Source organism: Phalacrocorax carbo, chromosome 2 (genome assembly GCF_963921805.1).
Source record: "Phalacrocorax carbo chromosome 2, bPhaCar2.1, whole genome shotgun sequence".
NCBI classification, from domain to species: domain Eukaryota; kingdom Metazoa; phylum Chordata; class Aves; order Suliformes; family Phalacrocoracidae; genus Phalacrocorax; species Phalacrocorax carbo.
The window spans coordinates 62,097,600-62,115,653 of NC_087514.1; the positions used below are offsets into that span (position 1 = coordinate 62,097,600).

The following is an 18,054-nucleotide window of genomic DNA, read 5'->3' on the forward strand; positions in this document are numbered from 1 at the left end:
GATGCTGAAGAGAGAACTATGTGAGCAGGTGGAGCTCCTTCACAAATGCAAAAGGGAATAAATCTTGTCAAAAGCCTGTGATGTGAGCAGAAAAATAGCTTGAAATTCCTCAAGCCCTTTCTGTAGTGAATTCTTATACAGTCCAGCAGCTTTTTGGACATAGATGGCAAATATTACATTTCATCTTGTTCTTGAAAGAGATCCAGCTGCACACACATGACCTCCAGAAGACATAGATTAGTTCTGTTGTGTGAGCTAGTCTTGATTCAATTGCCTTAGTCTCGAAATTTAATTGCAATGCTACCAACCAGCATATATGAACATAATTAGCGTCTTTATTGTTCCAAGTAAATAAATGAAAGGAAACAAAGAGGAAAAGCATGTATTTGTTGCACAAATCTCATGAATAAAAATGCATGGAGGGTATCATTAGCCATATTCTTTTAAACCAAGTGGCTGAACAGCTATAATCCAATATTTGATGAACATGCTCTGCTAAATCATTAGTTACAGTATCTCAGACAAGTTATTCTGATACCTATCCGCTTCCTTCCCTCATCCCCTTGATGTACAACTCTGCATTTTAATAAGCATGATTGAAATTCAAAGTTATCTTGTTCAGAAGCAAAGCAAACTCTGTTTTGGGGGTCTTTTAATCAACTTGGAAGGAGAGAAGAGTACAGAGATTCTTGCTATTGGTATGAGATCTAGCATTTTGTTCATTTAGCTGTGCTGCAAGAACCTGAAGTGGCACTCAAATTTCTTTAGCAGATTCCATCAGTAAAATCAGTTGAGTGGAACTGTGACTTCAGTTTATAGTAGTTATCTTATTCTGCAAATGGCAGTGTCACTCCCCACATGACAGTTTTATGGAAAAGGTGACTAATTGGAGGGTGGAATCATTTGGTGAGCTCTGATAAGAAATTCAAATTTTAGATTTATTTTCTTACATATTTTCCCCATATTGTAGCCTTTAAAGGCATGCTGTCAAAAAATGTAGTTCAAAAGATACCTAAAAACCTTTCAAAAGTCTACTGAACTTTTGTTGGCCTGAAACTGAAAGATCAAAGTTAATTTTCCAGTGTGAAATTCATGAAAAGTAACTATATGTATGAAATGTCTAAAATCTTGCTCATTGTAAAAATGACAGCTGTGTCACTGTCAGGGTCATTTTATTTTTGTTGTGTTAAATAAAAACTGTACACTCGCATAGTACCCTTGAATGTCATTATTCCAAAACATATTGCAAGTATGTCAGCTACATAGAATTCCTCTTGAGTTAGTTGACGTATTTATATTTACTTGAAACAGAGATGTGAGAATAGTTTGTAAAACCTGTAATAGAATCGTAAAGCCTCACCATCTAGTTTTATACAGGTTCTGTTGCCTGAACCATGCGAGGGCTTGCTTTCAGGTCACTGAAAAAAAGATGTCTCTTAGTAGTTGAGAACTCACAGAACTCATGGTCATAAAGACTACAGTGGCAGTGTTTTTTTGGTTTTAGAGGTATAATTTTTTTTACATTTTAAGGGCTAAAAGCAATTGAATAATGGTGTTACACTGTTGATATCTCTATGATATGACAGGGTGTTAATACCATTAATCCCAAAAGAATAGGATTCCCAAAAGAAAATTATTTGTCATATGAGGATAAAAATTTATGGTAGTTCAGCAATCTGAAAGAGGCCTTCTTTTATAGTTCTGAGTTGTTCAGTAAGTGCTAGTGAGATCTATTTCATTGTAGTTGCACTGTTGCTTGACCCTCCAGCACCAAGCAATTCTGCAGTGGTGATAGCTGAAAGAGCCAAACTATAGATCTACACTGCTTATAGCAGAGACTTCTAGCTATTGTGTCTTCTAGGAAGAATAGAGAAGACATCTGAGCAATTCTTGTGCAAAGCACATCAGTTACAGAAAGCGCCTCACTGGAATTCATCTCTGTTATTGCTTTCAAAAAGTCTTACCACAAGTCTTACTGTGTAAACTCTGCTGCAGAAAACGACCCTTAGGTGGTTTTCTTTTCATGTTTAAGGCTCACAGCTAATGGCTGCTTAGTTTGCAAAGATACGTAGATTTCAATAAAACTGAGATTTGGAATGAAGCTTTTGTTACTGTCCAACAATTTTACCTTCTCTCTCATGCAAATCTAAGTAATTTGTTTGTGTTCCTCAGCCCTATAGCAACAACTCTGTTTCTGTTTAAATTTCTTTTCACAGCAGAGGCTCTTCCTGTTTATGAATGTCCATTTAAATTATTTGATAAAGAATGAAAATACAGAATTAAATCAAAAGCAGTGAAGACTACATGATCCTATTCAGATAATGAATTTAGTATAATGGTAGTGGAGCTGTATATATCACGATAAGAGAAACAATTATACAGTATTATAACTCCAGGAAAGAGAATCTGGACTCAGTTGGATCTGTTAATACTGATGACAAGTAGTCTTATAAGCAGTATCCTGTGATACTTACACACACATTTCATATTCCTTAGGTTTCTCAAGCTGCTACTAGGGAAAGAAATTGTGGATGTAGAGTGATATCTTCATCTGGAAGAATTGGAAACTTCTTTTTCAGGTCTCATGCATTTGGGAGCATTTGTAATATACCCCAAAACATAACAAAAAATTATTCTATTTTTAAAAATATTACTACCTGCCTGTCTGTCATCATATCTAGAATCCGTCCATGCTCATATTTTTTTCAAAATATCACTGTTTCAAATGTGTCACTGTACTTTCATTCTTGATAAAACAAAGTAATTACAAAGAAGTCATCCAAATGGACAGCATACAATCACAGACTATGTTTACTGTGAAAAAGAAACCAGAATATTCAAGACAATATTGGTTAAAAAAGCATTATGTATAGACAGTGCTACTAGATTCACTCTTCAAGAGCAGGTGCTTCCCTTTGGTGAAGATTCTAATCGTATCTCTTTTGAATACTAAATAATATCACTAAAATAGCTGAATACTTGTACTAAATCATATTCTATTAAACTTTACTTGTGAAGCTGAAGTAAACAGTGAAGAAAATAGGCAAATGTGAAAATGCAAATTTTTAAAATGCAGACAAGGCCCGATCCATCTTTTGCTGCTGTAGCTCATTTATTGTTAGGTGTCATGCCCGTGATGTCAATACGATGCTTTTCTATTATGTGCTACTGGTGCTTTGGCTTTTTTTTTAATGCATTTTGAAACTAATTTTGATTTTATAAGTCTCAGAAAGTATGAAAGGTAACAATTTTTACTTCTTCTCCCTGCCTTATATTTAAATTACTATCTCATAAAATCACTTCCTTTGTAAAGTTTTTCGTCTTTTTCATAACATTTGTTCTACCTTCCTTTTTGATTTAAAAACATTCCACAGTACAGCAGTCTTGCTTCCTGGGTTTTGACTACAAGAAACTCATCAGTTTCTGTTAGTAAAAATGTAGCTTTTCGTAGTGAACAACATCCTTGAATCCTCAGAAGAGGATTATGAGTTATTTCTTTATGCTACATATTGAGATTACATATCTGAGATTACAAACTACAGCCAAGCATAGAGACATTGTAATTACATTCACAGAGATGATGTGTTTTAGAGCATTTTCTAGGGTCTGTAGAATCTCTGTTTGTGATTTACTACATCAAAGCATTTTATGTGGTTTTTTATCCTTAATCCATTTTTATACTTTTGGTTTGTTTTTGTTTTTTTTTTTTTTTTATAAACCCAACATAGCCAACTTTATTCAGAAAAGAATGGTGTTTTCACTTTCAATGGCTGGTTAATCCAGTGAGATTTCAGATTTTTCCCTACCTCACAACTTATCAGTGAAACAATTTACAATAATTTATTTAAGGTATAATAATAACTATAAGCAAGGGAATAAAATTAATTCTGGAGTCCTGGTTCCTCACTCTATAAAGCAGGAGAGAATCGTTCTAATAGACGTGACATATGAATGAACAAAAAATGCTGTGATTTCAAGATCTAAAGCTCTCTTTCCACCTGAAAATTAGCCACAGATGGTCAGCAGCAGAGGTCTCATAGATGGAGAAAGTATTTCTTCCAGATAGAAACTGAATGTTTGCTTTTAAAATCTCTTCTTATACAGACCCCCACCAACTGACTACCTCCTTCCATATGTAATTTTTCCCTCTCATTAAAGCTGAAATGAAACAAAGCATCTGGATTGTGAGACTGCAGTGTCATCTGGTCAGTTTTCCAACTGGGATGATTTAGGCAAAGGAATCCAGTGATAAAATGGCACAACCATGATCATTGAGCCTCACAGTCATTTCGTTTCCTCAGTACAGCTGGACTTTGAGCTGAAAGGCTGAGAGCATTTCAGAGTTGCTGCCAAGTCTCCATCTCCGTCAATATGCTCATTTTAACAAAGACTCATATGCTTCTGTGCTCTGGAAAACGTTATTAAAGTCATATTCTTGCCAAAGCCCAAATGCTAAACACCTTTACATGCGCAAAGTGTATGATGAAGCATTACTATGCTTATTCAAGTAGATGGGAAAGAGCAGTTACATTGGAAAGAGTGGAATAACAAGTGTAGCGATATATCAGCATTTTTTTCTCACCCTGGCTCCCCCACCCCCTGAACTTTGCTCTCACCAGTTTTAGGGGAGGGAGGAGGATAGTGATGCTGAATGCTGAGGAATTGCACCTGCTTAGTCTCAGCCTTCTCCTGTCCAACAGGAGAGCATCTCCTTGTTCAGTTTCTTCCATCACCTTATTTTCTGGGACCTCATTAACTTCTACTTACTTAATCTTACTACCGAATGAATTGTTGTTATCTCATCCCACTCATATGCAGGCGGTGACTGACCCACAGAGAAGCTAAATATCCTATTCGATGTGATTTAGAAGATACAGTGACAGAATTCATCTGGGATTCCCAAATCTATCTTACAAATGTTTGTTCTTGCCTGGATAAGTTTAAGGGCAAAATTTGCCTCTAAAACCTGAATGATTGTACTACCGTTACCTAGATACCTGTTCAAATATTTTCTGAAATGGAAGAATTGGACCCTGCGTTTAAATTCCTAAAATCATTTAAAAGTATCCACACCTCTGCATGTCCTCAATTTCCCACTATTTGAAAGTATTAGTACATTTTTGTTTCAAAAGCAAATATATCCATCCTCAATCTTCTCCAGCACATACATTTGTAAACTTGCTTTCCTTGCCAATTTGAGTGAGTTCCAAGGGTGCTACATTTTGCCCTGCAGCTGATGTTCAGTTTAATCAGACATACTTTCTTTAATCCATGACACCTCACCTTAGACATTGGCCTCCCGTGCAAAGCCAGCAAATGTCTCCTGACAGTTTGAGGATACCATATGTCCTGAATACCCTTCGTGCAATATCCTCAAACACTTCAGAGAAGTTGAGCATTTTGTGAGTATCCTGGTAACTTCTAAACCAAGTTGAAATAGTCTGTGTCTTCAACATAACAGTTTAATGTTTACTTCAGAAAATAATTGCACCTTTCCATTTTCTCTGCTGTCTGAGGTGCTCTGTCAGTGAAGACAGGGAAAGGGAAAGATTTTCATCCTCACATAGTAATCCCATTCCCCCATAGACATATTGTGTGATTTCATGTAATGGGGGGGGGGGGAGAGGCCCAGAGAACCAGTTGATAAGTTGGTCATCTGTCTCTCTCTTTCAAATACAGGAGGTAACTAACAGGAAATAACAGCATGACAATGCAAAACTGGAGTCTAGTATATGATACTGAAAGAGTGGTCAGGCATTGGAACAGGCTGCCCAGAGAGGTGGTGGCATCACCATCCCTGGAGGTTTTTAAAAGATGTGTAGACGTGGCACTTCAGGGCATGGTTTAGGAGACATGGTAGTGTTGGATTGATGGTTGGACTTGATGATCCTAGAGGTCTTTTCCAACCTTAGTGATTCTATGATTCTATAAAAGCATGCCTGTTTGGCTCCTTGGCATTTTTGCATGACCGTTATAACAACATATGGATACTGAAAAAAGGCACATATATATACACATATATATACAATAATTCCATTGCAAAGTACCAGTTATCTTGTTCTCCACCATTCCCTTCCCAATGCAGTCATTGACCAAAACTCCCATGTAAGTCTTTCCTTTTACTTCAGTAGGGTTATGTTAGACCTGTGCCCATTACAGTCCTCTGAGGATTAGGGGCAAATCTTTGCAGTGATCTTAGCAGCACCTGCTAATTTATTTGTGCTGTGTGTCAGAAGACTTTTACAAAACATTAGGAGTTTCACACTTGGGACCTTTTCATAAAATGAAACTTTTAGGACTAACACCCATTAGTGTGATTAATGAGAACTAGAGCCTGGGAGAAGAGGTTGAATGGCTATGAGAATGAATGAATCAATTGGTGAGTTTAATAGGACAAAATTAAATTGACTGCAACAGAATAGCATTGGGGATGACAAGTTTACTTATAGCTATGCAGGACGGCAATTCTTACTGCTCACCCTGAAGTTCGGTACTTCCATGCATTCCTTAGCCAAACTTTTGTTCCTTTATTGACACACACACACACATACTCAGACACACAGTTCTAACATATTTTATGTTAACTGACTTTTTTGCAATACTTTCACTGATTTTTCAGAAAAGTATATATATATGAAATGTTTAAAAAATTGAGACATCTGTGATATTAAATGTCAAACACAATGGGAAGCTGCATCTAATTTTGAGAGTTATGATAAATTTCTCATTTTATTCCTCTTCTGATTACTTTAAATTCCTTCCTAATTTTTATGAGGACACCATGAGAAAATTCAGTGCAAATGTTGATTAAAAATGTTCCACACCAAACTGGCATTCATTTATTAAGTAATTGGAGACTATTTTCCTATCAGATGTTCCTTTAAAATACATTTTCCCAGTTCTTTTTATTGAATAAACATTGTTCATGTTCATACTTAAAATTGTTCTTTCTTTTTTTTTTTGTCAACACCTTCAGTGCAGTAACATTGACATTTTACATTTCTATCCTGTTTCAAAACTGAAAGGTAATTGAGAGAGGAAGTTGTGAATCAGCTTCACTTTCCAATATTATGCCATTAAGCCCTAAGATTGCAGTGCCTTTAGAGTTAAAATATAGGGTAGCATTTCCAAAGGTACAACCTGAAATTTGAGTTTTTCATTCTTTGCAGAAGCAACTTATAGAAACATTAGTTATTCTTCAACAAAAATTGAATTTTTATTTAAAATTCTCTTGCTATTACTGCATCTTACTTCCCTCCATGTAAGTTAATGATGTTTTACATCATCTTGGGGTTTTTTTCCTTTTTTCTTTTCCTTTTTTTTTTTTTTTTTTTTTGCCGGGGGGATAGTTTTTGCATTGGTTATTAAATTACATGCAATTCAGGCACTTCAGAAAATTGTTAATTCCCTTGACCTCGTACTGCAATGAGTACACTCTGCAGCGGAAGTGCAGTTGACAGCAATTGATGTCATGACCATAATAATATATCGTGTTGAATCAGATTTTTTAAGAAAGCAGCAGATGATTAAAAACATTATTAATTTGACAAATGATAATGAGTTTGGCAAATAAATAGAAACTGAACACAAAGAAAGTAATTGTTAACAAGCTTCAATAAGTAAACCTAAGTTTGCAATTTCAAGGACAGTTTTTCTGAGGGACAACGGTTGTACATGTTCTGCCAAGATGCCTATAGGAGTCTCGGTCAGAGTTCAAGTCATTGTTAATTTTGATTTCCAAGGAGTCATGGACCTTAATTTGAGGATAAAGGACTTCAGTTAAGTTGCTGGGGACATATGTCAAAGAGGACTATGCAGATCATCTATGAAAGATGTTTCAGTCTGTTGTGTTATTTATAACAAAAATGAAATGAAGAAGATTCTCCTCTTGCTCCTCTCATGTACACTAGCAAGGCTTCTTCAACATCAGTGGATCATCACCTCTGTTCAAGACTAGGAACTTGGCCTTGATTTCTCAACCATCAGTAACTAAAGACTTTATTTTTTTTCCCAGTATAAAATCTTACTTTAATGCCTTATTCTGTGTTTGTTGTTTTTTTTTTTTTCCCCAGAACGATTCAATGTATATCTTATGCCTACACCAAATTTAGATATCTATGGGGAATGTACAATGCAGATCACACACGAAAACATCTATCTCTGGGACATCCACAATGCCAAGGTCAAGCTGGTCATGTGGCCTCTGAGCTCTTTGAGGAGATACGGACGTGACTCAACATGGTTCACATTTGAGTCTGGAAGGTAAGAGCTAAGGAGAAGCAGCAAGAAGAAGAAATAAGCAGTGATTTTTGAGAAGCAGTCTGACAAGTTAGATTAGCCTCTCATTATAACGACAGACAGAATACATGGCCTCTCCACAGACTTCCATCTGTCGAATATTACTTTTCAATATATTCAACCCAGTGTTCGAAATAAATGTTAATATATTTTATATTTAAAATGAGCTTAAGCTTCCTCTGACTTTTAATTAACTGCAGTTGAATTGTCATTCTGAAGTTTTGTCTCATTGTGCTTAAACACTAGCATGGCATAATTTGAGTACTTTTGATGTAGAAGAAATTAATTCTGGATCATGGAAAAGGCTCATCACATAGTATGAATGGAATAACTTCCGTTTACAGTAGCTATTACTCTTTTTGGATGTTCCTGATGACTGATTGCTACCCTAGAGTATAATTGCAAGCAAGAGTACAGAGAACACTGTGAACCTGTAAAAAGACTAGCTCTTTTTTCTGCCTGCAGTTTTAATCCTCATTGCCATTCCCATCCTCAGATCACTTTTAAATGTCCGTGGAGCTCTGTTTTGCCTCCCTTTTTAATGCATTTCATATCTGGCCATTATGCCCACTGCCTTTTCTGCGTTTCTGCACAGAAATAGTTCTGCATTTATCTCTGTCTTTGGTGATGTTTCATCTTGTATTTTATGGTTCTAGACTTTTCTAAGTTTGTCAGACTCCCTTACGCGGAGCCTGAATTTTCTGAAGCTATCTGTGAAATTACAGGTGTCTCTACACTCTTGGGTTAGCCACACTGCCTTGTTAAAAATCTTTATACGCATTTTGATGCATACTTACTCAGTATCATTAACAAATATTCACAAAAGTACAGACTGTGATCACAAACAAAAACATGGATCAAATGGACCCTGCAGCGTAAGGAGGTAATGACGAAAATTCCTCTGCAGTTTCTTATAGATGGGAGTTACCACTTCACTTGTAACTTTGTATGTCCAGACTGATGTCACCAGAGCTCTTTAGTGCTCAGCTACTTTTCTATGAGGAAAAAATCCTGAAGACATTAATACTGTCTTCTATTTAACATTGTTCTACTAAAAATTAGCAACATCTGACCCATGTTTCAATTTAATTTCAATTATTAAGCTGTGGAGTTTATTCAAATACACGGTTTTAGCAAGAATAATTTGCTAAATCATTCCTTCCTCTAGGCCTCAAACTACCTCATGTGAAACTGGTTCAAGTAACATACCTATGCAATACCAGAAAGTGAATAAAATGCCAAAAACAGTGCCTAAACCCACCATATTATTCTGAGGAAAACCAAAGAAGCAAGCAAACAAAGGAATAAACCTCCTAGGGTTTAGCTGTATCCCATTCTTTGGGAATATGGCACTCATCTGACTGGCTAAATTTTTATTTACATGTATGCATTTTATTAAAGCAGAAGGGGTTATTTTTGCATGAAAAGATAATGATCGAAGACTTACTAATGTTTGCTTATTTAGACTAGTGCATCTGTGTGAGTAGACCCATTTCTTTTAATTGATTCTGAAGGAAACTATCTTTGGAAATGGGAACCACTGTTAACTAAAATTAAGCTACTAAAACTAATTCAGATTAATCACTTAAAGTTGATTTCTTATACGTGTCTCTAAATGTAGGTGTGTCATTCTCTACAGTGTTTTAATGATGGAAAAAGTTATTCTGTATCATAGTGAAATTCTTTTTTTTCTTTACAAGATAGTTGCTTTCTGTACTGCTCTATTTTTATCTATGGCACACAAGTACTAACGAGCTATGTATAGTGTTTATATATACTGAAGTAAAATGTGAGTTTTATCTCTGCTTTTTCAAGCGTCCTACAATATTTTAATTCTATACTAGTATCTGAATATCATCTTCCTTTACAATCCATGGACCATGCAACCTGATGAAAAGTGGATTATTTTGCTGTGTTTTATTATTATGAGCTAGCTCTGCCTTTATCTGTCATGCTTTATTGTCTTTGATCTGATTCCTCCCTTTTGCTTGTTTGGGAGTTCTTTATCCATCTGATTTGGAAATGCATAAAGACTAGATTTAGACTGGCAGAAAATTATAGAGGTAAAAAATAGGACTAGAGAAAAGTCAGTATCTTCAATAGCATCTGGAGACTATATAGGGCAACACTAATGCTCATTTTTAAATCTGTGGTTGATTTGTTTGGGGTTTTATTTTTATTTTTTAATCAGCATCTTTCTCATCTTTCTGAACATGAGTTTCTTTGTCCCTTGATCTGCTAGTACCTTAATACAGTAAATTCCTGATGCATGCTGTCTTATCAGAAGTGAAGCACTCATCCATGTTTTATGAGAATGTTATGCAGTAAAAGTGTTGTTGCATTAATTTTTCCCTAAGGCTTAAATATTAAATGTAGACAATTACTTTAAAGGAAATATTTTTAAATAGGTTCTTATTTTTACTGAATTTTAGCAGCTATGCAGTATATCTGTATGTGGTTTGCATGAACATTAGGAGCTCGGTTTTATGTATTTATTATCCATCTTCAGTTTTGGTAATACTTTGAGAAAATAAATTCCTACCATTAAAATAAATTGGCATAATCAAGAAGAGATACTATGATAAATTGATCAAAATTGAGCTTTCAGACAATTAAATTTTTCTTTAAATAAATATATTGCTTTGCATTTAAATGGAATATGGACTCAGATGTATAAAACTAAACTTTTCACTTGTCTGATAAAATGTAATAACTACATGGTTTGGAGGATGTCTGATATATGGAAGGAACGAACACAGGTTCTTTTCAACTGCCAGATTTTTCTTTTTAGTTTTGCACTGGATTGGAGTTTGTAAATGTGTATCCTTCCACTACCTATGAAGTTAGACATCCTTATTTTTCATTATTTAGTGAACCAGTGAAAGTAAGTATTTCATGCTCAGTGATTTACTTTAATATGTGTTCTTCACTATCCAAACTCTGCTGAGATTTGAGGGAAGTACAGTTTTGTGTAGCTTGGTTCGATTCTGGATGGAGAGATTCTCATTATTTAAAGTACCAAATTAGGGCTAATCCCATGCAATCTATCCATCAATCAGAAAATAGTAATTTACAACTCCATTAAGCATTACAATAGCTTTGTACTGGTTAATACTGTGCATCTAATGCAGTGAATGGATCCCACAGTGTATTCAGAGCACATGAGGTAGGAGCCTAACAATTACTGTTCCAAGAGCTAGGCTTTCCACCTGACCAGCTTCAGACTGGCTTGGGGAGTTTTAATGTTGAATCATCAATGAGTCAACAGGATTTCTGTAATTTATGGACATCTATTACGTTGTCAGACACCTCATTATCATTATTTTTGGTATTGGATATGTTGGAAGACACTGTGCCTAAGAATGCAGGTGATCTGCACGAGTGCACTTATTTCTTTTCAAACTTTTAGAACTGTTGCTCCACGTATTTGATCATTAGTCCCTGACTGCCTCTGATCTTAAGCCACTGAAATTGGAAGTTTGCTCCTTACAGAACTACCCACCTAACTGTCCAGGTGAAGGTACTGTAAATTTTCACTGGATTACATTAATTGCATGCAATCCAAGAAGCATGCCAGAAAGGTAGTAAAACAGGAACGGATTAAATATTTCCTAGCACAGATCAGGTGTGAAGACACTGTTTTCAGACTCCTGCCAGAGTTACGGAATTCATTTTGCTGATGTTGTAAACCAAACAATCCATAACAAAGTCCATAAGTAATATTTAAAATTCACTCTCTGGAAACTGCAAAAGGCAGTTGTCCAAGCTTTCCTTTTAGCAAAACAAGCTGGCTGAGGCACTTTTTAGGAGCATAAGAGGAGACCTCTAAGAACTCAGAATTGTTTTTCTGAAGGCTGAGGCACTGAGAAAAATAAACACATACGGACTCTGTTCCTTTTGAAATGTTCATTCTTTTGCTTTACTGCAAATCTGCCTTTTACGTTAAACAATATTTTCTATGTATGGAAGCTGTCTGGGCAAGTTTATTAAGTGCTTGCCTAAAGTATCCAAAAAAAACCCCACCAAAGTCAAGCTGAAATCAAGTTACACATGGTGAGAAAATACAATAAGGGGATGGGCTGTGGAAGCCCAAGCCAAAGTTAGTCAAATACTCTAAGTTTCTAGCTGAGTAGAGAGGTGGAGGCAGTAGGTTTATACTTAGAGTTCTGAGAACAGAAGGATCCACAAACCCATGACACACTCATTTTTCTGAATTATATTTTCTTCTATTTTGTAGACAAGACATTGAAATTTAAACAATTTCAAGGATTTCAGATTTTATTCACGCTGTGCTTTCAGAGAGACCCACTGAACCATACTAAGCTATTCTTCATTTGCCTTTGATTTTGTGTTTGTCTTCGTCAGAGAAAATCTAAAGAAATGTGGTATTCTCTGTTACTTCTAAGATCTAGAATCTGTTTCTTTGGTCCAGAAAAGTCTTAAGCTCAAGCATTGCAGAGTGGTAACAAGAGAATTTCTCAGATTTTTTTTTTCCCTTTATGCGACCCAGGACTGACATACTCATTTTCTCAGCAGCAGATACACAGATGCTAGGGTTATCTGAAGCAGAAAGTTCAGTGTTTGCTTCAGGCACTACATCTGACTGAAATCTTTCATTTGCCTGTCAGTCCTCTGTGGCGATTTTTGGTGTTAGTGTGAAATGTATCAGGCAATTAACCCTTAAAGTTAAGTTACAGGAAACATCCTCGTTTTCCCTTTTGTGGGGAGAGGCCCCTTATGTGTGTGCCTCAAGAGACAGCTGTTCTGGGACTTCATACAGTGATGTACGTATCAACTCAAGTCTATATCCCCCTGAAGAGAAGCCTTCATTTCCTGATTGCTGGTGGATTATCTAAATTGTAGACTAAGATTTTCATAGGTTTATCATAGAATTATGTAAATCATATATTTTCAATCATTATAAATATCAATATAAGTCATAAGCTTGTCATAGAATTTGTAAGTCACTTTGGGTTGAGCAGCAGTATGAGCATTCATGTGCAGCTGCAATAAATATATTTACCATTTCACAAAAACGTTAGCTCAGAGCTCTCAGTATCCCACACTTAATAGTTAAGTTTGTTAGGATCTTTTTCTTCTTTTATACTTTTGTAATATTTTCAGAAAGCCTAATTATCGATGTTTTGAATTTTCTGTGGTTTTGTTTTATCTGTTTTGTCACTGCCTCTTCCCTTCTTTCCCAGATTCTTTCCCCAAGCAGTAAGGTTTGCTAAAATCTTAAAATAACTTTAAAAAAGAAACAGGAATCTCTTGTATGTATTCTCCCCTTGTTTTTTTCAGTAATCACATAGCTCTAATTTTAGGAAAAATGACGTTTTTACCACTGAAAAGGTTTAATTAGTTACTGGTATTTAGCAGTGCCAGGGTTATGCTGTAACATGTTGTAATTGTAGTTCCATTCCTACTTTTTTTCCATTCCAACTCCCAGTTTGCCTTCTGCCAAATTCTTGACCTGGAATAAGTTCTGTGTTAGTCATCTGATTCACTGAAACCCTACTTAAAAAGGCGTTGTGTGTTTAACTCATCTACAGGGCTCTTGCTCTGGTTTTGATCATGGTGCCTAATCTAAGAACTCTTTTACTAGCAGAAACTAATATAGCTCATTGTAAGTGATTTATAAAGTGGTCATTGAGTTTTCTCTCTGCACCAAGGCTCCTCTCAAGCTGCTCTAGCATTGGAAAGTCAGACCAAATTCCACCAAAACTCACGTAACGATGTAACTCTCCGTGGCATAACTCAGTATGGCAGAGAGAAGGGATTACATACAAGCTTCTTTATCCTAAATTTCTTTTGTACCTTCTAAAGTGTTCTGCTTTATTTTTAGCCCCTATTTTAAAAATTCATCCATGACATACACACCTACAACAGATTTTGTCCGACTGACAAAGAATGCCTGAGCCATTCCACTTTGCTGTGAAAGCTCTAATTTTGATGAGAAAATCAATGGCATCTCAAAAAAGACAGAATAAAGTTACCTTTATTAAACTGTAATTTCATCACAAATAGATTGAGAAGTCAGTGAGCCCTAGGACAGAGCAGCAAGCTCCACAGGTGGAGTTGTGTAGCATAGTAATGAACAAATTTACAAATACTAAATTGATAAGCATGAGCACATCACTAATTCATTAACTCACCATTGCCTAACCAGTAAATTTCCTTATGAGTTTGTGCTAAATGAAACGTGCAGTTAGAAAAAGTCACCTAAAGTTTGTCCAGTTAACACAAAAGACATGCAGCTCAGAAGGAAAGCCATATCTCTGAGGTATCTATAGAACTGGCTCGTATTTGCCCATTTTACAACCCAGAGGGTGCAGCATGAGTTTTCAGCTGATCACTAGATATCAAATATCATTGGTATAATTCAAACGTTACAAAGCTTTTTAATGAAATCGCTAAGAATTGTATTGTGTTTGCCTAACGTATTAGCAGACTGCACGCTACATTCCTTCTGGTGACCCTGAGATAACGTGAACTGTGCCTTTCAGTTGAAGTGCACGGTTTGCCTTCTCCCTTCGTAACATGGTTGTATGTCCTAATCAAAACAGGGCTTGTTTTAAAGTATTTTGAGACCAGCCACCATTTTGCTTTCAGATGGCTTTACCTCCACGCTTGAGCCCAGAAGATTTGTTAGTTACTTATTTTCTAAATGTCCCTTTTTCATACATATGCCCTGCTGTAAGCATGCATTGTTGGATTAATATTCCTGATGCTGAATATGACTAATGAGGTTATTGCTATGTAATGTATGAGCAGAGAAGAAGCAGACAAAATAATTCATACATTCTTAATCACATTAGGACTCACTTATCGTGTCAGTTCTACATTTTAACCTTTAAATTCCACAGTGAGCAATAGCAATAATTAATCTCATATGGTAGTTCTGAATAACTTCAGATGCCCCAGGAGCAGGTTCTTTTCTCTCCAAAAGTCATAATAAAGTTTAACCTTCTACCTCAAAATATAGGGGGACTGAAACATCTCAGATTTTAAAAGTAAAAAAGAAAACACCAAAATAAAAGCCCCCTTTAAAAAAAATCAATAGCAAAGTTCAGAAACTCATGTATACAAGATGCTAATAAATTTCATAATGCTTCTTGTCTTTATATTGATTCCATTTACAGTTAGTGCCAGGGTGTCTGTTTTAGCAGTTAAATACTGCCACATCTCTCCCCCACTAAGCCTATTTGCATGAGCTGATTAAAAACGCTGAAAGTGGCCACCTAATTATCTATACAGACAGTAGGAGAGTGTTAAACACTTCACAAAGGGCAATCTAGAAGGCCACGTTTTGCACAGAGAACCATCTAGCCAGCAAGAATGCTAGGCACAAATAAATACTCCTTTTCTCCAAAGCTTCTGAATGTAGTATCATCGATTGAGGAGGACGTTTGAAATATCCTCTATGCTGCGGCTCTGTACTGTACAAACATGGAAGGAAGTAATCAAAATGCAAAGGCTGGAATTTGCACAACAGAAGAGCCTTGTTCATGAATATGTAGGAACCTGTGCAAACCCATGCTTGCACCGTACACACACGGAGCATTGCGGAAGCATAAAGGCGCATGGTTTTAAACATTTGTGAGCTTCATTTGTTGTCAGGAACTGTGGTTCCTCAGCTTCAGCTGGCACACAGGTTTATTCTAAAGGTCATTGTAGTGTCTGAACAGTTGTCTCTTGTTGTATCTTGTGACAAACTGCAGTGGAAATTTTATTTTTCTCTCAGTCTTGGGACTTGATTATACTGGAATCAAGTTGAGTATACCATGACTGCTGGTGATTACTCATGAGCTGAGAAAGCTGCTTTAGCAGGCTGGTCTTGGAAGGTTTACCTAATATCTGCCTAATCCCCCCTTTTCTCTCAGATAGTGTTAATTCATTGTTCTCACAAATAAAACACTCACTTATAAAATACCTATTGGCAATCTTTTGCTTAATTTACTAAGATGTAGCTTTTCTGGAGGATGAGGGTACCCAGTAACTTCTTTGCTTCAAAAAGAGGTCAACGGAGTGGTTTTGGCCTTTACTGTCAGTTACAGATGTATAGCGGTTCCAGAAGTACTTCTATATTCTGGACATAGTAATACTGTGAGAGCAGAAACTCTAGTGTGGACATTTCCATGGTGATTCTTTTCTTCAGTAGCTGTATTCTGGCTTTTCATTAGTACGCTGAATGCCATTACCAACAGAGCTTTATATATGTATATTGCATGTAAATATTTCCAAACATTTTTATACATTTTATACATTTGATCTCAGTGCACCCAGGACTGTGTCGGAATATGTGAGTAACTGTGGAGGTTACTGACTTCTAATTTTTTTTTCTATTGCTGTAGTTTTTACAAATTTTCTTTGCAAAAATCAATCCATAATCATGAAGGTAATGAATATTTTCATCTAGTAACTCAATTATTAATTTACTTAATTTTACATTAATTAGAAAAATAAATTCTGCTCTTCTGTAAAACACTATAGGTAAAGAAAGATCAAGACAATAATATTGAAGGCAAGTTAATGGGCAGTTTGCATTCGTTTTCTTTTTGTGATAAAATCAGGTATTTTAAAATTTATGTCCATGCAAACCAGAGAACACCTACAAAATTTTGGGTCAAACCTTTAGAACATGCTAAAAAACTCTGATATAGATTCTTCACCACTTCTCCACAGCTGGACCCTTAATGAAATCCAAGTTAATTTTGTATTTGCTACTAAGACAAATACACACGTACACACAAATATGTTTGAAGACACATATAATGTAATATAAAATGTATTCTTCCCAAAATAGGGATATTACTAAATAGGAAGACCTGAAAGTACTATAAAATTGACCATTCATGAGTAATTCCTTTAATTTTTCAGATAGTGATGGTATATGCTGATTGAATACAAATCCACATGATAAATTTCAGGTTTTATTTTCACAAAGCATTCTGCTAAGGAGAAAACAAGCCTAACAATTGAAAACCATGTCACAGCCCTCCTAGCATTATCATACATTATGCCCCTCTCAAATATTTTACTGCAACTAAGTGTCCTCTCACTCTAATTTAAATTAACTTAAAAAACTATCAAAGTATTGTCATACAGGGGAGATGGAGGGCACTTTACAGGCAGTGCCTGCTCAGTAGCATTCTAGAAAAGTTAGGCTATTTCTGAGGTGTGCTTGACTGGTCCCTAAGGTTCCTTTAATCTTCCGCTTATTTATAAGGTACCAAAGGAAGGTTTGTCCCTTAGCCCCCATTAGACGAAATGCTATTAGCTACTGTGTCCCTCCTAATAGTACTTCTTTGCTATCACAGTAAGTTATTACTATTATTGCACTATTAATAATGCTGTACTCTGTGGTGTGTGATTTATTTCTGCTGTGAGTAGTCATTTGTCACGTATTTTCTAAAAAGCTTCCATCTTATTAGAAAGAGGGGAGGGAGAGACAGCATCTAATGGAATCCCTCAATCTCAGTGACTCCAAACATCATTTGATCTTTCTGACTTTTTGGAATAAAACTCAGTACAGTGCTATAATTCACCAAGATGCATCATCTACTTGATTATCCTGTCAGTGGCCGAAAAGTCAAATATAACATTGCACTCGCATGACTTGCTTGAACCAGTGCAACAAAGTAGGTGTTCACGTTTTAAAGTTGGTGGGGGTTTTTTTCAATTTTCTGTCCAACTCAGAAAATATCCCTCCTTTAAAATGATACTTTCAATGATCCCTGATACACTTTTTGAAAA

At 35.9% G+C, this 18,054-nt stretch overlaps 1 protein-coding gene across 1 annotated transcript in view; it reads left to right on the forward strand.

Annotated features, from left to right (window-relative positions):
• DOK6 (docking protein 6) overlaps positions 1–18,054 on the forward strand; it is a 274,858-nt gene that overhangs the window by 159,959 nt on the left and 96,845 nt on the right. Inside the window, exon 5 of the mRNA XM_064443089.1 lies at positions 8,073–8,262. Within this exon, the coding sequence (XP_064299159.1) occupies positions 8,073–8,262 (190 nt within the window). The remainder of the gene's footprint in view (positions 1–8,072; positions 8,263–18,054) is intronic.